The sequence below is a fragment of the Emydura macquarii genome, unplaced genomic scaffold (genome assembly GCF_026122565.2).
Source record: "Emydura macquarii macquarii isolate MOO-44397 ecotype Brisbane River unplaced genomic scaffold, CSIRO-AGI_Emac_v2 contig_670, whole genome shotgun sequence".
Lineage (NCBI taxonomy): Eukaryota > Metazoa > Chordata > Testudines > Chelidae > Emydura > Emydura macquarii.
In genome coordinates this window covers 345,448-368,698 of record NW_027130807.1, presented here as the reverse complement: position 1 = coordinate 368,698, position 23,251 = coordinate 345,448, and the positions used below count along the sequence as shown (strand labels likewise).

The 23,251-nt window shown below is 47.1% G+C and overlaps 1 protein-coding gene across 1 annotated transcript; it reads right to left on the bottom strand.

The window, feature by feature from the left end:
* On the bottom strand, positions 1 to 22,968 carry LOC137148603 (acyl-CoA (8-3)-desaturase-like). The gene is made up of 12 exons (XM_067541498.1): positions 22,700 to 22,968; positions 14,837 to 14,947; positions 14,054 to 14,251; positions 12,813 to 12,914; positions 12,472 to 12,600; positions 8,872 to 8,932; positions 8,680 to 8,756; positions 7,158 to 7,255; positions 6,710 to 6,806; positions 6,057 to 6,136; positions 5,310 to 5,435; positions 1 to 4,532 (listed from the first exon to the last, which is right to left on the bottom strand). The coding sequence occupies exons 1-12, from the start codon at positions 22,898 to 22,900 to the stop codon at positions 4,481 to 4,483; spliced, it is 1,332 nt and encodes a 443-aa protein (XP_067397599.1). The 5' UTR covers positions 22,901 to 22,968; the 3' UTR covers positions 1 to 4,480.
* Between the last annotated feature and the right edge of the window lie 283 nt (positions 22,969 to 23,251).

Sequence of the window (23,251 nt, the reverse complement as noted above, 5' to 3'; positions counted from 1 at the left end):
TTTGATTTTATTTATATTCTTTATTCAACACTTTGAATGTATGATTGAATGGCAATTTAATTATTTCCATTAAACAAAAATGAATTCCCATTCCAGCTGTTGTGGAGGGACGGATAACACTGCCCATTTCACACGCCCTCCACTCTTTTGGATGGTAGCCAGAGAGGGGGAAAAACAGTTACTAATCTTCCCTAACTGTTGTTCTTTGAGATGTCTTGCTCATGTCCATTCCAAATAGGTGTGCACACGCCGGGTACACAGTCACTGGAAGGCTTTTCCCCGAATGGTATCTGTAGGTTTGGCTCCAGAGCCCCCTGGAGTCGCACCTTCATGGTACCATATGTAGGGCCCTGCCAACCCTCTGCCTCTTCAGTTCCTTCTTGCTAGCTGGCACTGACAGAGGGGAAGGTGAGAGGGTCTTGGAATGGACATGAGCAACACATCTCAACAAACAGCAGTTACGTAAGGTTAACCATTTTTTCTGCTTCGAGTGCTTGCTCATGTCAATTCCAAGTAGGTGACTCGCAAGCAGATCTAGAGGAGGAGGTGCTTGAGCTTAATGACCTGCCCATTGCAGTACCGTTCACCCAAAAGCAGCGTCGTCTCTGGCTTGCTGGGTAATGGCATAGTGCGCCACGAAGGTGTGAATAGTCGCGGCTTTACAGATGTCCTGGATCAGGATTTGAGTGAGGAACTCTACAAGGGCGAGTGAGCTGTCAGCACTGGGTCCAGTATTTTTGCCAGTTCATAACATGTCCTGATGCACAACATGATCCGGGAGGAGACCCTTTGTGACTAAACTGGAAGGCCTTTCATTCTGTCTGCTACTGCTACAAGAGCTGCATTGTTTTCCTAAAGAGTTTAGTCCTTTTGATGTAAAAAGCCATAGCCCATCTAACATCCCGCGTGTGCAGCCTCTGCTCTTGGTTGTTGGAGTATGACTTTGGGTAGAAAACTGGAAAGAATATGTCCTGGTTTGCATGGAATTGTGACACCATCTTTGGAAGGAAAACTAGGTGAGGGCACAGCTGAACCTTATCTTTGAAGAAAACAGTATAAGGAGGCTCAGACGTGAAGGACCTGAGTTCTGAAACTCTTCTGGCCAAAGTTATGGCCACCAGAAAGGCTACCTTCCATGACAGATAAAGGAGGGGGCATGTCGCTAGCGATTTGAACCGGAGGACCCATCAGTCTCGATAGTACAAGGTTAAAATCCCACAGTGGAATCAGCTGACGTGTTTGAGGGGATAGCCTGTCTAGACCCTTAAGGAAACACAACACCATGGTGTTGACAAAGACTGAGAGGCCTGCCACCCAAGGATGGAACGCCAACATTGCGACCAGGTAGACCTTGAGTACACCGACAGCATCAGGTGCTTCTTCGACACTGGTGGTCTGGTGTCCAGAGCACTCTTGTGCTTGGGAGGGAATGACGGCGCCACGCGCTCTAAGGTCCATGGCCACTTTGAAGGTTTCTGGCATCGAGGGAAGCTGCAGGTCCTCCTCGTGAATCTCCCTGGCTGGGGAAGCCAGAGGCACCGGACTTTCCCAGGCTGGAATCAACAGTACTGCAGCCACGGATGTGGCGCTTGAGTGGCCCAATGTGGGTTGCACTCCGCTCAAGCCTTTCTGATCTGCTGATTTGGGTGTTGGTGAGCACCCCCCATCTGTTTTCCTCTGCTTCTTGTTCAGTATAGGGGAATGGGAGCAGTGCCACACCCATGAGGAATCCCTTGGTGCCTGTGATCTGTGATGATGCCAAGGTTCTTTAGTCACAGAGTCCTTCCTTGGCGCAGTCTCTCTCACAGATGCCGGTGTGCTTCGCATCGAAGCCGACATACTGGGTGTCAACTCAGCCAGGCCAGATGTTGGTCGGAGAGCCGCTTCTATAAGGATAAACTTCAATCTCTTGCTCCTCTCCTCCCTTGTCCTTGGGCAGAAATCCCTGAAGATCTTACAGCAATCCCTCTGATAGGTGTCCCCGAGACACTTAAGGCAAGTGGTGTGGGGATTGCTCCCAGACATGGGCCTTTTACAGGCCCTGCACAGTTTGAAGCTGGGGGGAACGAGGATGGAAAAACCAGGATGGAAAAAATTGACCCTGATAAGCAGGATCCTAACTAACTAAACTAACAATAACTATACACTATTTAGAGGTAACAGTCCAAAAAGCCACTGGAGAGAGACTTGCAAAGCAGGAGAAAATGAACGTTCCAGCGACCGTCACGGGCGGTAAGAAGGAACTGAAGAGGCAGGGGTCGGCAGGGCCCACGCGACTCCAGGGGGCACCAGAGTCATCCCTATAGATACCACCAGGGGAAAAACCTTCTGACAACTGTGCACATGGCATGCACACACCTACTTGGAATCGACATGAGCAAGCACTCGCAGAAGTAGTTACCTTTCTTTCCCAGTCCCCTGGGGACACTATGGCCACGTCTACACCAGGGGCTGGCATATACTGACATACTCTACCAGTTGTATACTCTACTGGCAAAGCTTGCCAAGTGTGGACACAGCTATACCAGCAAAACTGCACTTTGTAATGGTAGAACTTATTTCAGCCACACTACAAGGGTGAAACCAGCTATCTAAGGAATAGCACAGTTATGCTAGCATAGCTCTGTCTGCACTAGGGGCTTTTGCTGGCACAGATATGCTGGTCAGAGATCACACCTCTTCTCGCCCCTGACATAGCTGTGCCAGCAGAAGTCTGTGGTGTAAACATGGCCTAAATCATCTGTTACCTTAGTTTAGCAAAGTGGTCACTATGTTGGCTGGCTGCAGTAGGCACCACAGGAGTGAGGGGAAGGCAGGGAAGATGGGGAGTGTACTTGTGTCACACTTGTCCATGTGAGAGCCCCAGAGAGAGAGAAGGAAAGAGCTTGGACCCAAAACTTGGAGAGGGGAGGCTCAAACACAAAGAAGTGATGGGTGGGGAGGGTGAGAGTGATCAAACTGCAGCCTTTAGAAAGGTCACGAGGTGCTACTTCTACTTTGGCAGTTGGGCCTTGTAAGTAGTGTCAGCAAACGCTGTACGGCTCATTAACATTCTGGCCATGTTACAATGAAGAGCATACCCTTCCATAGCATGTCTTGGAGGCACATTACCTAATAGGTTACATCTACACAGCAATCAAAGACCCTTAGGGGGATCTTGGAGCCTGGGCTCCTGCCTGAACCCTTACAGCTACACTGCTATCTTTATCTCCAAAGCCCAAGCCCCCCAAACCCAAGTCAGCTGACTCAGTGCCATGGGTTTTTATTGTAGTGTAGCCATACTTACTCACAGAGAACCAGCGGTGCACCATACTGGCCTGCGTGCAATGCGTGTACGCCTCTGCTGGCAGGAGTGCTGGACATGTTCAAGTGGTGTCCTGAACCCTTAGGCCTCAACAGCAGCAGATTTGCCTGTTGCTCACATGGGAGTATACTGTGCTTTAGATGCAGAAAATCCTGAGTTCTCTCCCTATTTACAAAGTTCTCAGTAGCCCAGGGGTGCAGTATAATGAGTGTACACTCCCAAGGGGCCAAGGATTGGTTATAGTGTCTTTTTCTTCCTAATATAAACTGCTGGAGGCATAGTAGCAGCTAATCTGAGGGACTAGAGTTTCCACTTGCACTACAGTGTATCAAAAATCAATACCAAACTCAATCAAATATCAATAACTGGTCCATCACCTCTTTCATTTGTAGGAGTATGGCACTGTGGAAGCTACTGATGCCATCTCCAGTGGAAGTTGAAAGCTGGTGATTAACCCAGAAATCCTGCGGCTCACTGTCCTGGCTCTACAAAAAAAAAGCACTCAAGGAATGTATGTAGCAGCACTCCCATTGGGCACAGCATGCCAAGCACCCCACATCCAGGGAACAGCTTTGGCATCCCACCTGTGCCCACACTGTGGTTTGGTCTCTCTTCTCCTCACACTCATCCCTACAAAGCAGTCTAGCCCTCTACCTGGTGGCTTAGCCTCTCTTCTCTACCTCACTCCCTCAAGGTTTGGACATTTGGTTTACAGTCCTTAAATGCACACCTGTCTTCACTGACCTCAGACAGTCCTAACTTCCTTGAGGAAGGAGCAGGGCAGGGGTTAGATACCAAGGTGCTAGGCATCACAAAAATATCTATGTTAGATAAGATCTCTCCTATAGACACTGCAAATGAAATATCACCAGACAGAAGGGTGTTAATTCCCAGACCTTCAGGCTCCTCCTTCCTGGCGGGTGGTTTTCTCCATTCTTATCCTCGATTATTCAGTACCAGAATAGGAGAAGCATGAGAAGGACTAAGAATAAACATTTAAAAAAAAAAAAAAAAAAAAAAAAAAAAAAAAACCCCACCACTCATTACTGGAAGTAAGCTTGCCCAGCTCCACACCCCTGGCTCAGCCAGCTCTCTGCCCTCTGTGCGGTATCTTCATGGTAACCACAGTGGGAGGCAGCGAGGATAGGGAATATTTCAGTGTGGAGCTGCTGCTGCTTATTTATGTAGATAGGCATCAAGCCAGAGCTCCCCCGAATCCTTCAGAGAGCTGCAGGGATAGAGAGAGAGGGAGTCTGATTAGTTTAGAAACAAAATGATGAAATATAGCAGCAAATTAAAGATCAAGAAAGCAAGTCTGGGAGAAGGGAGGGAATAAAATCTAGTGTAGTATTCAAATCCCCTTGTATGGAACACATCAAGAAGATCCTCAAAGACACAGCAATTCAGGCTACAGATCCTGGTAAAGGCATAGGACAAGAAAGTCACTATGGAGTCACAAGGGAATGCTCTCTGATCCAAGAGTTAAAAAACAAACAACCCAACAGGAGACAAAAGGAAGGAGGCATGCAAAGGAGAGGACATGGTCAAGTAAGGCTTCAAGGCCACAAATAAAGGCTACAAAAAAAGAAAGAATCAATGAGGTTTGGGACAGATCTGTCTAGGAAACACCCTCCCACACCCCTGACTCCTCCCACCAACATAATCCTAAAAAGAGTCAGTAGTCGGGGCACCAGAACCAGGGCTTCATTGGGAGAAGAGGCTGCTGGCAGTGTGTTCTCCATTAGAGAGTGTCCACACTAGCTATCTGCAGCTGATTGAAATCAGTGACTGGATATAAAAAAAAAAGAGTCCATATTCCATCCTCAGTCCCCTGAACCATCCCATCCTATTTCTACCGCATCTCTTCTGTTCTAGATGCAGCCCTCCCACCCCACATCCCTAGCTAACCTGTTCTCCCACAATGGTCACTGTCTTCCCACAAGGCCCAGCGTCCCCATCTTGTCAAAGGCTACTGCACCACATTTTTACATTGACTGATACCTACTGCACAATGTCTGCAAAGGCAGTGAACAGGGGTTTGGACTGGTACTCGATGCCATGCTTGGCACACAGGGACTTCACCAAGGGGGCCACTTTCCAGTAGTTGTGTCGAGGCATTGTGGGGAAAAGGCTGTGGAGAGAGTAGGAGGCTGTTTCAGTGAGATCTCAGACTAGATGATCATGATGGTCCCTTTTAGCCTTAAAGTCTGAGTCTGACTTCCTGCACATGGCAGGCCACAGAACCTCATCCACCTATTCCTGTAATAGACCCATAACCTCTGGCTCAGTTACTGAAGTCCTCAAATCATGATTTAAAGACTACCAAATTACAGAGAATCCACCATTTACATTCATTTAAACCTGCAAGAGATCTGGTCTTTCACTTAGTGCTTCACAGGCTTCCTGCCTCCCCTCGAGGAGCCAACCTCACAGGTGCCTTATTCTCACCTTGTGCTTGAGATCAACCGGTGCCCTATAGTGTTTCCATCTCACTATATTCAATGTGTACACTCACTGATACTTACATGGTTCCCACTCTGTATACCCCAATGGATGTAGTCATTGGTGTCCTTCCATCTGATGCCCAATATAGTTCCCACTCCTCCTCCATGTCTTGTGCCCCATAGATTTCCTGCTCTTTCCTTTGTGCCTGTTTTCACTGATGCCTCACAGGGTCCCTGGCCCTCCCCTATTGCCCATAGTCTCTCATGTTCCTTAAGATTTCTTCCCTCACCCCATGGCCCATACTCACTGGTGCTCGATCTGGAAGTTCAAGTGCCCGCTAAACCAGTCATTGAACAGAGACTGGTGAACATTACACGTTGCCTGGAGCTGGGGAAGGAAGGGGAGCAGTGAGTGTTGTTCCATGAATGCTTCATCTCTCATTTGCCTGGACAGCAGGATAAGTTGGTGCTATTGTCTCATCCTCACTCTCCTCTAGACGGAACAGATTCATCTGAGGATGGGGATGACAGCGCTCATTCCTGAGGCCAGGCCTTGGTGAGAACAACATGCTGGGATATGGGAATCATAGTCTTAACCAGTCCTGAACTGGTCTCACCAGCAGGATTAGGCCAAAACTGCCCCGACACTCCTCTGTGGAGACCTCCGCACACTTACAGAAATGGGCACAGGGTCAAGGCATAAGAAAAGAGAAGGACATAGAAGTCTCTTGCACTGGGAGAGCTCTATGTAAAACCCCAGATCACTCTGCAATCTCTGTGTCACCCCCAGTGAGTGCAGGCTTGCATCCCATTACCACAAATTTCAGAATGATCACAAGGCCCTTCCCTACTGAATGCTGTGACGCTCTATGAGCTCCCTGCGAAACCCTAGTATCTACGGCAAAGTGCTATCTGGTCTGGAGTTTACACCCACAGCTCCCAGGAGAGGAGAGGGTCATACCTGGGTAGAGAACCAGTCCACGTTCTTATCATAATCGATGTGCATGGGGATGTGGTTCATTTGCGTCACCCAGACAAACCAGTTGCTTTCTATGAACCTGTCCAGACAAATACACACAAAGCAGTCACTCACCACATGCCCGCCTAAGCCTGTGACAGCCCAGGAACAGTCACTTGCACTGGGCCAAATTAGTCACTGCTTGATAAAGCCTCCCCCATGGCCTCCAACCAATCAGACAGCAAAGGGCCCACACAGGTGATGATGCCATAGGGAAAACCATCTCCCCACTCAGGTGATAGAAAGTCACAATGTACAGAAGATTAGGGGCAGATAAGAATAGAAGAGATGGGAAAGGGGGCTAGAGGACTAGGGAGGGGCAGAACAGAGGGATTGATAAGAGACAGCTATGAGCTGAAGCAGTCATAGGGGGTAGTAGGGTAAGTGATACCTGACCAGGAGGAAGAGCCCTAGGAGTCCTTTTACCCCCAGTAAAGGCAAGTAGGTGAGGACGAATCGGATGTAGAAGGTTAGCATCCAGACCAGGTCCTGCCAGAGAAGAGAGAAAGAAATCTGCATCAAGAATGTAGACCCCCGCAGGCCAGAAACCACCACTGTAATCCCCAATCTCTATCTCCCCCCAACACGCACCATCTGAAATGCAGTCCTACAGACGCGTCCCTGTTTTTATTGCCCATAGGCATTAGTTCTCTTCCACTAGCCAGCACATAATTAGCCTGACCTGGGCCACGGGCCAAAAGAAAGGCGCATGCTGAAGGGCTGTATCTCGTTCACCTCTGAAGACAGGATGGGCAGGGACAGCAGAAAGGAGAGACTCAGGAAGTGGAAGGAAAAAAGCAGCAGCAGCTATAGTCGACTTTGTTCTGCCACATTTCCCTCACACCTTTTCTTGTTTCTCTTCACTGTTCCTGCAGGCTTTTCTCTGGTACTTATTCCCTTTCCTACATTCATCTTCTCTCAGTCACTCCTCTTCCCAGTCAAGAATCAGACACTGCACCCAAATCTCAGATTAGAGCTCTTCCTTTTCTGCATTTGCCTCCAAACCCCCATTATCCCTCTGTCCCAGCATCCCCTCCTACCATGCACTCTCCTTACCAGCTCCTGAATCCTCCCCGCCACCCATATTCTTCTTTGTCTGATCCATTCTATGCTGCTGGAGGACTGGGATCTAGGCCATTTGGAAGGCCCAACAGTGAAAAGGGGGGATAGCAAGATAGCTTCTGGAGGCAGGAAGAAGTGACAGGTGAGGCCAGATCTTTGCTACAGGAGCCTGGCATGCTACTCTGGGGGCTCTTTCATGCTAGGCTGTAGAGTACAGACTGGAGGCCACACCACTGAACCTGGATGAAGGAACTGGGAGAAAGGGGCCTTTCCCCTTCAATGAGAAAATCTACCTTTTTTTTTTTTTTTTCCTGTGTAGCTATCCCAGGAAGACTGAGCATTGAATCCCATTCTCAGCCCCTCTCATTTCTACTGCTTTCCTTCCCATTCCCCTCAGCTTTCAATGGTTTTTCCCCTCAGGCAGCCACGGAAGGGTAAGCACTGTCTCGCTTCCTGCCCCAAATCAGCCCCTTGTGCCATTTGATGATCAGGCTCCATAGAGCTGCACCAACTCCACAACACGAGAAGATGGCTCCAGAAACCCTCATCAACTGACCACATCATTGCACAGCAGCAGAGCCCAGACAGTTCAGTTTGTGACCATAGTGGGTGCTGATCCCTCACAGACAGAGCAGCACATGAATCAGGTGGAAGACACCCACTCTCATCCTTTGACAGAGGATACGGCACCAGTGATGCACCCACCCTCTGTGTCACAGAGTTATGGTGACCATCCACTCCCGGCTCAGGACCCCTTCCTCTGACATTTCAGTCCCAACTTGCCACACCAAACCTTATCCATAAAATTAAGCGGAGGCCCTGTGGGGTCTGGCAAAGCTGGACATACTCACCACCCACTGTCTGCGCTGTACTGCGAAGTAGAATATGTACCACTGGAAGTAAAGAGGCACCAGGGCTGGGGGTCCGACTAGAGGAGAGAAAAATGAGAATGCAGAGAAATGAAGCAGGTAATCTTATCCCAAAGGAATTAATTTTGAGGGTTCGGGCCATTGCTGGCACTGCGAGGGAGTGGAGATACTCACCGATGAAGAAGTACTTGTGCTGGTGATTGTAAGGCATGAACTTCTTTTTCTTTATCCCGAGCTGGGAAAGGAAAAAAAGGATCACGGCAGGTTATCTGGGCTATAGAGACACCAATATAAGTACATACGTCCATCGCCCTACTTGAGAGAAATACTCACACCCCCCCTACCAACTCCATCAGGACAAATGCCTGCTTAGATACCTCCCAGAGAGAGGCCGTATCAGGCACCCGCCAGTTGTCTATTCATGCCTATGTCCCCCCCAGCACTACTTCATTCTATTTTATATCCATGTTATATCTTCTAAAGAGACCCCTCCCCACCCTGCCTCTGATGCACAACTGCCTAGTCTAGGCCCTTGAAGTGTGAATGCTGACATGCACAACAACAAGCTCTGCCCCAGCAGGAGGTGCTGGAGCCACATCACAAATGTGATTCCATTTATTACTATGACCACTGCCAAGGTTTTGTCTTATCACAAGTGCTCTCAAGAGACTGCAGAGCTGATAAGAGCCTCACTGACAAATAATGGCACTCGCTACTAAATAATACATCCAACGGAAGGCCCTATCATCAAGTTTCTCTGTGTTGTCAGGATTAACTCACACCAGCCTGTTAACCAAAAGGAGAAGATAGCCAAGATGGGAAACAAAACACCCCCCCAAACCTCTCCAGTGTCAAAAGGGACCTGAAGAAGAGCTCTGGTGTGGCTCAAAAGATTTTCTTTCACCAACAGAAGTTGGTCCAATAAAAGTTATGATCTCCCCCACCTTGTCTCTAAATTATTAAGACAGATCTGCAGCAGGCTTGGATTAGAGCTGTCAGCTTTGTAGAGAAGGGAACTACTCTGATCTATCTTCCCTCACTGAAGGTATGAAGATCAACAAAATGGTTCTATGTGGATGATTTTAATCCAGAAAGCTCCCTTCATTCTGACATACACAAAAGGTCCCACCACATGGTCATGGGAGAGTGCTTATCTGGGTACTGCAGATAAAGCACAGACTGAATGGCAGCTGAATTTTGCCTTCAATAAGGTTCTGGAATAAACCAGAGAGCAGGAGGGGTCCTTGGATCTGAGATGTGTTCATCTTCACCTCCAACAATACTTATGTGAGTAGTCCCATGGAAAGCCAATGGGACTACTCATGGACTGGGGCATTACTCTCCACTGTAACTTACTATTGGTAGGCACATAGCCTTCTAGTACAACTACTTAATGTAGTTCCTAGAACTGGAAAAATGCATGTGGTACAAAGCATAATTTGTATCCTACGTAAAAATACAGAAACCAAAATAAAACACGATGCTATTAATATATGTGGCAGTGTTTAGAACGCCCACTTACATCAGATTAGCCTCCAAAGCATAATCACCTAAACTGTAGACTGTCTCCATGGAAACAAGGGTGAATAGATTTTCCTACCTCAGAGACACCTGATTTTCAGTGCCCTATGTACAGATAAGTGAGACTATATCACTGCCATCCTCAAACAATTCCACTAGCTCCCTGTACACAGAATCATAGAAATGTAAGGTTGGAAGGAACTTCGAGAGGTCATCTAGTCCAGCCCCTCATAGGAAGATTGGACCAAGTGTACCTAGACTATCCCTGACAGGTGTTTGTCTAACCTGTGCTTAAAAACCTCCAATTATGGGGATTCCATGACCTTCTGAGATAATCTGTTCCAGTGCTTAACTATAGAGCTTTTCCTCATATCTAACTTAAATCTCCCTTGCTCCAAACTAAGCTAGTTACTTCTTGTCCTACCTTTGGAGGACATGGAGAACAATTGACCACAGTCTCTCTATAACAGCCCTTAACATATTTGAAGACTTATGTTCCCCCTCAGCCTTCCCTTCTTTAGATTCCACATGCCCAGGGTTTTTTTTAACCTTTCTTCAAAGGTCAGATTTTCTAAACCTCTTATTTTTCCTTGCTCTCCTCTGGACTCTCTCCAATTTGTCTACATCTTTCTTAAAGTGTAGAGCATAAATCGGGACACAATACTCCAACTGAGGCCTCACCAGTGCCGAGCGGAACACTTACCTCCCATGTCTTACATATGACACTCCTGTTAATACATCCCAGAATTATATTTGCTTCCCCCCCCCCCCCCAACAGCACCACACTGTTGATGCATATTCAATCTGTGATCCACTATAACCTCCAGATCCTTTCCTCCAGTGCTACTGCCTAGCTACTTTTCCCATTTTGTATTTGTGCATTTAAATTTTTCCTTCCTAAGTGTAGTACTTTATACTTGTCTTTACTGAATTTCATCTTACTGATTTCAGACCAATTCTCCAATTTATCAAGATAATTTTGAATTCTAATCCTGTCCTCCAAAGCGCTTGTAACCTCTCCCAGCCTGGTGTCATCCGCAAATTTTATAAGCATATTCTCCATTCCATTATTCTAGTCGTTAATGAAAATATTGAATGGTACCAGTAAAAACCCCTGCAGGACTCCACTGGATATGCCCTACCAGTTTGACAGTGACCCATTGCTAACTAGTTTTTGAGACTGGTCTTTCAACCAGTTCTGCACCCATCTTACAGTAACTGCATCAAGACCATTATTTCCCTAGTTTGCTTATGAGAATATCATGGTGGGACTATGTTAAAAAACTTATTGAAGTCCAGATATATCACATCTACTGCTTCCCTGCATCAACTAGACCAACAATTCCTTAGTTTCACTGAAAGTTAGAAAGTCTGAGCCAGTTAGCTATAGTCATTTGAGTTCATATTTTAAAAAATCCAAAAGGTCAAAACTATTCCTGGTATAACACCATTGATTTCAGAGATTTTATACCAGGGATGCATTTGCACTCCAGCTGGGACCCATTCCAAGTCTCATTGAAATTGACTGTCAGGCTTCCATTGATTTCAGTGGGCCAGCACTGAATTAGCTAGTGTTTTGGCTGAAATGCATAGAAATCTTGAATCACTCATTTGCTAGCTCTTGCTTCACTTGCTGAAGCACTAAAATTAGTCAAGCTAATCTAAAAATTAACAAAACAAACAACTTGTATCCAAATTCGTATCTCATCACAGCCCTCCTTCAGCTGAGAAAACAAATACAGACTCAATCATGAAACAATCTTTAACACATTCTAAAACATAGCCCAAAAAAAAGCAACTTGTAATGGAAAGTTTGAAGAAGGTGTAACAAGCTGTTTGGAGCTGAGGGAAACAAAGTAATGTTAGATATAAGAAAACATTTCAAATCTGGGTAGCTTTTACAGTGATTCAAAACCAGTTTAATCTGGAAATTTTCAGGCCAAACCAATTTTCCAAGTCAAAGTTATACCAGACAAAAAATAATGGGAGCTGGTTGCAACCTCAGCTACAGGGAGGCTACTGCCACTCCATGATTTTTCATTTCTCTTCCTCTCTCCCACAGGAGATTAGATTGTAAGCAAAAGGTCCATTCCCCCCGAACTCCTTCCTCAGATGCCTGAAATACAGAGGCAGCCCAGCTGATCTGAAGCTCTGAATGATAGTCAACGTTCTCCCCAACTTACTGATTTTGGATCTTTTAGCACCACATCCTTCCAGTGACCCAACCTGACCCCAGACATCCCTCAGACTCACCTCCACAGACAGCGTCTTTCCCAAAGCAAAAAACAAGGGGTGCATGTTAATATCAGGGTCCTTGCGGAAGCAGTTGGGTTTGGCATGATGCTGGAAGTGCAGGTGATTCCACCAGCTGGCTGGCGCACCCTGCAGGAACAAATGAGACCAGAGGATTCAAACTGCAAGGCTGCCAAAAATAAGTCAAATCCTCCACCAGTTATTCACCCCTCCCCAAGAGCTGCACCACATTCCCCTCCCTGTCATGTTTAGGGAATGAGATGCTTCTTGAACTGATGGGGCTCCCTTGCTTAGGAGTCCTGTTGAAATTCTGGTAACTGCTCTCAGCACTGAACACTTACCTTCAGATGGCCAATCACAAACTTGTGAACCAAATGGTTCCATTTGGACTTGCTGAACACTGAAAGGTGCCCAAAATCGTGCTGGAGCCATCCAGCCTGGGCCTGGAAGACAAAAGGGATCACTGAGAAAACAGTCGAAGCTCCGTGAGCTTCTGCAACCGTGTTCATTCTTCACACATACAGCTGTAGGGACAACACGCCTACTTTCCAACGACTGTTCACCTCAAGCAGGCGAGAGAACCCTCTGCTGGTCACAAAGAGATATTTCCATTCTCCACACAATCCCAGACATCGCTCCCTCACCCGTACTGCCACTACTAGACTCCAGCCCAGACCGGGTGAGGTAACAGAGCACTGGATAGTTGTTTACGTGGAGAAGGAGGGCCATGAAGAAAAGGCTATGGAACAAGAATCAGGGCATTTATTCTCTTCCAAAATGGTCGGAGCGCTGTAACAAAGTAGCCTTTGAAGGAGAAGCCTGCCTCCTCTGAGCGTTTGTAATTCCAGAGGGACCACCTGGGCAGAGGAGGAACAGCTGGGGCTTTCAGAGCTGCTATGTCCTCAGCTCCACTGCACTAGTGTTCCCATGGGAACACTAGGAAGGCGTGGCTACTGCATAGTGCCTCTCAAAGTTCACACGCAAGAGCACAGAGAAGTATAGCCCCGTTTCCACTGTAGCAAGAAGTCTGGGATGAAGGAAGTGCTCTAGCAGACTATGGGGAGGAGATACGTAGGATAACAGTTCTAACGCCACTCACTCAAAAAGCATGTGTCAAGGGGCTATATTCCCTCCCCTGAACCAGAAGCTGGGAAGGAGGGGACTGGAATTCTTGTGAGCCTGCCACATCCAGAGCTTCTGCTGAATTTCCAACAGTACCTCCTCCTAAGAGAGGCTGAGTCTAAAATAGCTGGGAGCTTCCCACAAATCACTGCTCCCACCCTCATCTCCTACAGTCCCTCCTGTTAAGGCAGGCAAGGAATAGAGAAGCTGTGAGCTCTCCACATCCAGAACTCCTACAGTGCGCTTCACAGTGCCTCCAGTTGGGAGAGACCAAAAATGCAGTCACTCTCAGCTCCCCACTCCCAGCATTCCTGAAGCATCTCATGTTTATCTTTCCCTAGATCACCAAGTAAGAGAGCATCACAGGTATTGACAGATGCACCAGGGGATGATTAAGGAGTAGGAATACATCACTGGTCCTGCGTTTGTGGAAGGACAGGATGGTCCTTAAGCAGTTTACCTGGACAGTGCCTAGCAGCAATGAAGAGAAGAGGAAAGGCAGGAAGGATGACCCAAAATACCAGATGATGAGCCAGGCAGCAGCATCCAGCAGCAGGATGTGAAAGAGAAGCAGGACGAAGAAGAGATGGTTGGAGTTGAGGAGTCCCATCTTCTCGACAGTGGTGCGCAGCTTACGGAAGTCCTCCACCAGCAATTTCTGCAGGGAGACCCAAAATTCAGCACTCTGCCCTGGGTGTGCAGCCCTACAGCTTCAGGAACACCGGGAGCTCCAAAGGGGTCACTACAACAGCCGTGGAAATCTGGGGTCCCCTCAGAGGCAGCAGCTGTGACATCAGGGAAAGCATGCGGCTGACATGCTATGACCCGTGGGTGGGAGAAGGGTCTCTGTGACACTGGGGAGAGCCCATGGCTTACTGGCTCTGCCCTCCTCACTTCCACCCTCAAGTGAGGGTCACTATGACACCAAAGTGATCTCCTGGTCAATAGGAGCTGCCTTCTCAGGTCTGTCTCTGTATCACTGAGGTGAGCCTGCAGCTAACATGTTCTGCTCCCCACTCCACATGTAATGCTGTACACAGGAGGGAACCTGTGACCAATGGACCCCGTTTTTCCAGGCTGGTATTGCTGCGACACCAAAGGGAAGCCTCAAACAGGCATGATTCCAAGATGCAACGTGCTTTACTATTTACTGGGAGCTCTGGCTGCCGGTAAATGAGGGATATCAGCACATCCCCACTGCTGCCACAATCCCATTTCAAAGTCCGGCTTTTACAACACTCACATTTTTGCTGGGCTCAAAGCTGGGTTGATCTGATGCCAGTTCCCCAATCAGGAGTGAGCTCATGTACTTTCTCACAAGAGCTTTGTCAAGGTGGAACGCTGTGAAGGGATCCTGAAATACACACAAGGTAATAGGTTGAGATAAATCACACATTGGGGCAGAGGAGCAGATAAGTTGCTACATGTCTATCTCCAGCCCACTGAGAAATAATCCCATGGTGGAGCTACTGGAACCTTCTTCTTTCCCTGCCCAAGATCTTGACTATATCTTCAAACCCAAAATGGGTATCTTGCAACAAGAGTTCTCTGCCACTTTCTAGCTAGACATTTCTAATGCATGTCACCATGGCATCTAGGCACTCTTCCTCTCTACCCGGAATCAGAAGTCTTTCTTTTCCTGTTCAACCCATAACATGTCTCTTGATCCCATTCTCTTCTGCCTCCTTTTCCTCTCATTCCTCTCTCTTCATTTGGCGCCAGCCATTCCCTCTTCTGGCTCCAACCCCTCCACTTTCAAAATATGAACTTATGTGCCCTCTTCTGTATTCCACCTGATTCTCCAACACTCAATTTCCCCCATCCTTTTGCCTCTACAAATTTCAAGCAATGGTTTACTCCCATTCCCTCCATTTCCCACACTTTCAGCAGAGCTAAGGGCAGCCAGCAAAGCTTATGCTGAAATTGCGCTCCCTGACTATAGGATCATGTGGCACCTTCAGCAGGCATTGCTGCTTGGGATGCTCTGTACAGTACTGTATTCTTCCTCCTGGTTCATCCACCACAAAGGGCTAGAGGCAATGGGTGCTGCCTCAGTGACCTGGAGAATGGGCGGACGGGAGCAAATGTGGAGACAGGATAGGGACTGGGGCAATTGGAGGGTAGGGACAGGACTGAGCTGACTGAATAGAAAAGGTCAATCAGGGGATGAACAGCGTGGAGGATATTTCTCCACCTTTCCCCCAAATTCTGTCACTCTCAGCAAACAAAACCCTCAGGCTGTTCCAGGCGCGTCCCTGCTGACAATCTCCCATCATCCCATCCCCTAGCTTCCCTGCTTACTACTGTTCCCCCTCCAGCTGCCTTTGGTTCCTCCAAATGCCACCCCCTATATTCCTGAGCAGTCTGAGTAATTAGCTCCTGACAGCCCCAACACCTGCATGCACTGCTTGGGAGAGCCCTGCAAGGGAAGGAAATCAGTGACTTCTTGTCACTTGGAAAACGTGTCCATCACTTTGCAGCTTTATTTCCCTGGGCACTCTCTGGAAAAGTGTGGCCTCAACCAAGCAAGTCAGGGTTTATAAACCTATATCACTATATTCAAAGTCCACCTTGCTTTAGATTCCAAACCCTCTGGTGGGGGCACACATTAGTTTGATGCTCTACTCCCATTGAAAGTCTCCCACTTTGTCCCATGTTACATTTCCTCTCCCTGTGTCTGCCCTATCACTGCAGTCACAGTCTTCCCAGCACTAACATAGCTTTCTCTTTTTGAAGGAATCCCTGCCCCCCTGGTTTTCTTTGTTTCCAGCACATTGCTCCGCACTGCACATGCCCACATGGCTGTGTGTTCTTTTACAAAGTGCTGGCCCTTTAAATGGCCCCTACCTGGGAAACAAACAGTTTTCAACTGTGGCTGATGCAGCCAATTCCAGCTCAGCCTTGTTGTATTTCATCAGGGAGGGGATAGGGGTGGAGAGGATGCCCTCTCCCCGTTTAGATAAACCTGGGAGGGAGAGGGGTATTTTCATCTCTGTTCTCCAATTGGAAGAGAGGAAAAAAAAAGGGGTGGTACATGGGCAGACCAGGAGATGGTGGTACCACAAGTTTTAGACCAATCATTACAATGGTGGTTGTACAATCTGGCAGTAAAGTCTCAAGTGGGATGGGGGGTGGGGAGGTTATGGAATTACAATGGGGCTTCTTCTAATGCACCTTCTGGGAATCATGGTACTGAGGCAGCAAGCCACACAATTAAAGGGGAAGTGCTTTTCCTTTCTGTTTTTTCTATGAGTCTGATTTTAGATTTCCAATATAGAAATATCCAAAAAGCTGGGATTCACTCCAGCTCAGCCACTTCAAAGTCAGCAGTTCAGTTTCACCCAGTTGTATCTTCAGAGAGTAACAGAGTGTAAAGCTTGCCATGTATGTCACAGTTCAGGGCAACTGCTCCCATATTCCCTCCTCTACGGTCCAGCAAGGGCATCCCACTCTAGGTTTCTGGCTCCCCAGCCATTGCCTCTCTTGAGTGGAAACCCATGTCTCTCTCCCTTCTGAATGAGGTATTTCCAGGCTGAACAGTTCCCTGCCTCCACTGTGTTATTCCCCAGCAAGGCAGACTGTCTCAACACGCCAAGATCTATGCTTTGCTTTCTCTTCAGAGATTAACAAGGTGATTGTCAATAGTTGAGAGTTACCACACAGCTCTTTCTAAGCAAGCACTTTTATTCTAAAGGGCAAAGCACCTACAGGCACCTACATCTCCCAACCTTTTCCTTAGGATTGGGGTCTCCTTTGGAGAAGAGGTCCTGGCTGTTTGCTGGATCAGAAAGAAGGCCTGAGTCAGTTTTAAGTCAGGCTATTTAAGCAAAATTCTCTCTTTGGATGTTGGTCCCTGGAGAATCCAGTTTATGCAAACCTCACCAGAGAGTGGTGCTTCTCTGGAGTTGCTACAGTCTGAATGCCTTTGACTAATCACCCCTTCCCTATTTTCTCAGTTCCTGAAGGAGCTGTGTTTACCTCTTCCCATGGAAATACATACAATACCTGGCCTACAAAGCTATATAAGCCATTCATCTAATACAATGGACTCCAAATATATTAAACACAATTCAATAAAGTAAGGTTTAACTCAGGTCAATAAGGTTTGTCCAGCATATTGCAGGATATATCAGTCACAGTTTGCCCCCCAGGGTCAGTTAATACTTGATATCACATAAATCCAACATTAGATACCCATTGCCCTTATGACTGACTCATTTCTCAGAGATCCCTCACTGGAACAGAGATTAAAATGGATGGAATTGTCATGATCTTGCAGAGGTTGTGAAGGTCTGCACATTGCCTTGGGCTGCTGGCTACGCCCATATTGTACAGCTCTAGAAGGCACTCTCAAATTCTATTCCTACCCCTATCAGTGTCTGGGATTAAAAGGGACATAATGAAATTGAAATGTAGTCAATCACAATAAATTAAGAATCATTTCAGGTACCATGTTTGCCCTTGAGTCCATGTGCCAAATTTTGTGCTTTACAATGACATTGTCCTAATTTTTTTAAATGCTTTTCCTAATGTTACTGTGTGAAAGACCCAGGCAGCCAACAGAGAGAAACTGACTATATGGGGAAAGAGTCAATACGATGCGACTACCCACATGGGTGCTAACAAATGCACATATTCTTCCAGTTCTAGTCATCTTAATTCTTGTAAAAGTAGTAGGTAAAACATTTTCAGACATCAGTGTGATTTTTAAGTTGATAGTACCCTTTAATAATAGATTTTCAATGTTAGAGGAATATAGGTTCACACACATTTGCATATGTTTAATTTACTCAGGCAAATATTGGATGTGTACAAGTCAGGTATTTGTGTGCAGATGGGGCTGGCTGACCGTGTTTGAATGCATGTGTGCAAGAGTTGGCATCTAACTTGAAAACCTGGCCCATTACGGAGATCGCATTTGAAAATCTTCCAGTATTGCCTTACATAGTTTTACCTCCTATGAGCAGCTGCTCATACCCACCACAGTATCTTGTGCTTAGTACAGACAATACCTAGTAACACTGCAAATACTGATGTTATCTAAAACGACTGACACGTGACGTACTCTTATGCTATGTATTAGTTATGAAGTATTAGGCATTTTTCATAATACCTTTGTTAGAGACAGGGAAACTGCAGCTAAGAGGTTAAGGCCTAAGGCCTTGACTGTGCAAACACTTACTTCAGTGGGACTACTCAGGTGAATAAAATTAAATCTGTACAGAAGTGTTTACAAGTTCAGGGCCATAATTTTCAAAAGTGTTCACTAATTTTGGGTGCCTAATTTGAAGACAACTTAAACAAAGGGATACCATTAGGCACCCCCAGTCAAAAATGTTGGCCTTTTTAAGCCTCAGTTTCCAAATACGTAAAATGTAATACCCACACGTGGCCATGAAGATTTTTAATGTGGTATTTTTTCAGATTGTTCTCTACAGATAAAGTTCTCATTGCCCCTCACCCCATTGTACAAATGAGGAATCTCAAATCCAAAGAGGTACATTGCATTATTGGGCTGGGCATGTTGTAGTCTACTGGATCAGGCATGGAGCGGACAATTAAAATTGCTTTTTGAGTTTTCTCACATCTCATTACACCAAAAAAAAAAAAAAAAAGGTCTTCTGAAATCTTTACAAACCTCACAGTTGGGGGGTCTGCAACAACCACACAAAGTGAACTGGTGAAAAAACTTGGGTGTGAAAATCATTTTGCATTTTTACCCAGCTCAAGTCCCTACCCTCTGATTTCAGCTCCCCCCATTGAGATGCCATGGGACAATACACAGCTGACAGTTGGGGTGCAGGTAGCCAGAGTGTAAATGCAAAAACATGTACCATGCTTTAACAATGTAAGCATTTATCTGCTCTCCAGTAAACCACAAAAACTCTGAAGAGCCACCAGTCTGTCAACTCATGAAGTAGTATTGACTTATACACCGTTAAGGACTACAAATCATTATATATTTAAAGCAAAACAATTTGATGCTACTGTGCTCATTTTTATTCACTATTTTATTCCTACAAATTACTCACAGTATGACACACACTCACAGACAAAGCACTAGTGCAGATGAGTGACTGTCATTACACACTGAAGCACATGGCCTGGCAGCTAAGTCACGGTGGGTGGCTGCGGTGGCCTGCTACGTGCAGGCCAAACAGGAAGGCATGGATTTTTAGAGTCCTGCCCCTCTCATCAAGCATGGTGGGTCCTGGCTGCTCTGCCAGCAGCCCCTCCTCCTGGCTCCTCTCACTGTAGCCAGACAGAAGTTTAACAAGGAGGCTGCCTCCTTGCTGATCTCTCACCCCCCTGGCTGCAGGAGAGAAACCTCACACATCCTGTAGCCCCGTGTGCTCCACCTGGATCCCTAGGCAGTGCCTCCCTTCTGCAGGCAGGGGGATGGGAGATCAATGCTCCCCTCCCTGGGGCTCCAGCAGGGACCCTAGTGCCTACAGTCCCAGGCAGAGCGCTTTACCATGCTCCCTGCTGGAGTCAGGGGAGGGGAGCGCTGATTTCCCATCCCTTTGGGTGCAGCAAGGAGCCTGTACTGGTCTTGTAGCCCCATGGCAATGCACTCCAACTGGGTCCTTAGGCAGCAGCTCTTTTCCGCAGCCAGCGGGAGGGGAGTGACAGGCCACTTTGAAAGACCCCATGGGCTCCAGGTTGGGAACCTGTGGCTTAGAAGGTTAGGTGCTTTGTAAACCCCACTAGATACCTAGCTGTATCTTTGGATGCCTAAACATCTTTGAAACTCTGTCCCTAAGCTACTGGCCTGAGGTCACACAGGAAGTCCATAGGGAAAGTAGAACCCAGGTCTCTGAAGGCTAGCTCCCAGTCCACTGGACCAGCCTCTCTCTCTGCTGCAAAAAAAAGGAGTCTGGTAGATGGGAGCAAAACTAAGAAGGCCAGTTCTCTGAGACTCCAGCAAACGGTCTCAGATGGTTGGGAAGGAGGTCATCGTTGACAGCATGAAAAGCTGCACAGAGGTCAGGAAAGATGAAGAAAGAGAGAACAAGAATCAGATGAAAGGAGATCACTTAACTCCCAAGGGGTGGCAGGTTCTGCCTCATGCTGGGTTCCAATAGCTGCTGTACAATTTTACACTTCAACTCAAAACCACTTTGTTTGGTCATTTTTTGTTCTCCATTTGAGAAAATGAAGGAATGAGAAACTGTTGTTTGAGCATCAGATGTTTTTATGCCTCAAATTCTTAGGGTTTCAGCTGTATTCAGGCCAATTCCAGAACAAAGAACAGAAACTGCATACAAAGAGTCCATAAAGTCAATGATTATTGTCATGATTTGTATTTTTACTGGGCACCATCTGTGTGCTCAGCACTGTTCAGAATATGCCAAAAAATACAGTGCCAATGCATAATAAATATGTAGCCCCAGATAACATGGCTCAGATAGTGAAGTATGAAGTGTATAATTATTGAGCACATGTTAATATCTATGAATGGCAGTGCTGATGGCAATTGAAGTTTTACCTGATTAAAGACTGGAAAGATTTGACCCTCCAACTTTTTTTCAAGAAGAGTTGCCCAGAGCTCCTATGCCTGTTTATTTTCCTTTCCTGCTCGTAATGGCCCTGATATACCTCAGAAAGACTCAATTTTTTTCCCTCAACTTTAAAATGTGGAATTTTTTTTGGTGTTTGGTTTTAAATATTCTCTTGTGAGAACTGCAACTCAGTCACTGTAGTGTTGTATTTTAGAACTTTCTGGAAAGTAACCAGACAGTAAGTAGAAATGCAATGTTGCCAACTCTCATGAATCTCATAATAATTATTGCTTTCCTTAAAGCCCCAGCTCCTGGAATCAAATGAATATGGGATGATTCAACTTTCATTCTTAAAGAAAAAGTAAGTTTCTAGCCCTCATGGCAGTAGAGAAAGCTTCAAAATGTGACCCCAGTGCACCCTAAAGGCTCAAAAAGCAGAAGGCAAAGAGAAGAACACCAAATCCATTATTTGTATGTAGTCTCATGATTTTTGGTGAACCTGATTTGGGATTTTTGAACATTTGGGCTTGGCAATACTGAAAGTGTCAGTTTCACTCCTGTTCAAAGTCACTTTCTAGTCTAATATTTGTAGTATGGTAACACCACCCCACAGCCTCAGGCAAGTATAGGATAAACTCAGGGGTTCTTGCCCTAGTAGAATGTTTCTAAAAGTCAAATGATCTATTCCAGGCTTGGTGAACTGCAAAAAGTAAGTAGCCTAAATGATAGAAAGTAATTCAGATTTTTCTACAATTGTTTCAATTGTTGTATTCAAGAGTAAGAATATACATTAAAATTTTAAACTTAACCAGTGTCACTTAAGTGACTTGACCCAAGATGTCAGAACATGTTCATATTAGAGCTGAATGTATCTAATATTTATTTAAGTTTCTTTTCTTATATAGGAATTGGACACAGGGCTCCTGTCAGCTAATTTCTAAATTCATATCTACAGGAAAAAAAAAAAAGAAAGAAAGAAAGAAAAAAAAAACCCTACAGTTTTCAAGTGCCTAAATAGCCCCTGGAATCGTTGTTAAAGTTGCCTCCCTCCACCACCACCAAAATCTGAAATGGTGCCCCTGGCAGGTGCCCATTTGGAGTCACAAGATACCGGGAACTGACTGAAAAGAAATTTCCAGAGCATGAAAATAGACCTGGCACTAAGGTTAACAGCTGATAACCAGGACTAACTCAGGTGTTCCACCATCTCTGCCCCATACACACTCCATGCTGCTCCTTCCTCTCCTGGTTTGCTCCTTCCATTCCCCTCATTTCCAGGCATTGCCTCTAGATACACTCCTCCACTACCAGCTGGATCCCTTCTTGCCCTCTTAACATTTTGCTTGTGCCTGGTACTGTCTCTCCCGTGCGCTCATCCCCCAGGCTCTGCTATCTTCCATCTCCCCAACCCTTGCCACACACAAAAGTCTCCCCAGGGCGTCCGTGGCTTGTCAGAAGGCACGGCCCATCCCTGCCCGCGGCGTCACACCGGGGCGCCACCCGCGCCACAAAGCAAGGCCCAGCACTGGTGCGATCCCAATTCAGTGCGGAGTTCGGCGCCCCGGGGGAGGAGATAACGGGCACCCCCCAGGCCCGGCCCTCACCGTGGCGTCCTGGCCTGCGTAGTGGCTGATGACTCGGGGGCCCCCCGGGTGCCGCCGGTAGAACTGGCTGATATCATAGACCTTCCGGTCGATCACCAGCCACCGCTCCTGCTGCGGGTGCCCCCGGCCCGTGCGCTGCCCGATCTCCTCCCAGGTGAAGCGCTGCGGGGAGGAGCCCGCACCCGGCTCCGGCTCCCCCATCCCCGCTGGCTGCTGCCTCCGCGCTCAGCCCAGCGCTCCCGGGCGGACTGCAGGCAACCTGCTCTGTCCAGCCCATTCACCCAGCAGCAGCCCTTTGTCAGCAGCGGCGCGCGAGCGCCCCGCCCGGACCCAGGACACGCCCCCTGATAGCTCATTGGCTAGCTCACTCATTCAGCCCGTCCGCTCGAGAGCGCATTGGGTAATCCGTTCCCTAACCTCGCCCCCACAGCCGCCCCGCCGAGAGCTCATTGGCTGCATCCCGGCACATTCGGTGCCGCAAACCCTGGGTCCCGCCTCTGCAGAGGTCCGCAACATCATTGGTTCTTGCGTCACTCCGGCCCACCCGTAGCT

Excerpts from the sequence above, each read along its gene's own strand:
- LOC137148603 (XM_067541498.1), bottom strand. The coding sequence starts at position 22,900 with ATGGGGGAGCCGGAGCCGGGTGCGGGCTCCTCCCCGCAGCGCTTCACC. Across the intron at positions 14,948-22,699 it reads ACGCAGGCCAGGACGCCACG|GATCCCTTCACAGCGTTCCA; the intron begins GTGAGGGCCGGG and ends TGTGTATTTCAG. Across the intron at positions 5,436-6,056 it reads AACTTCCAGATCGAGCACCA|CCTTTTCCCCACAATGCCTC; the intron begins GTGAGTATGGGC and ends CTCTCTCCACAG.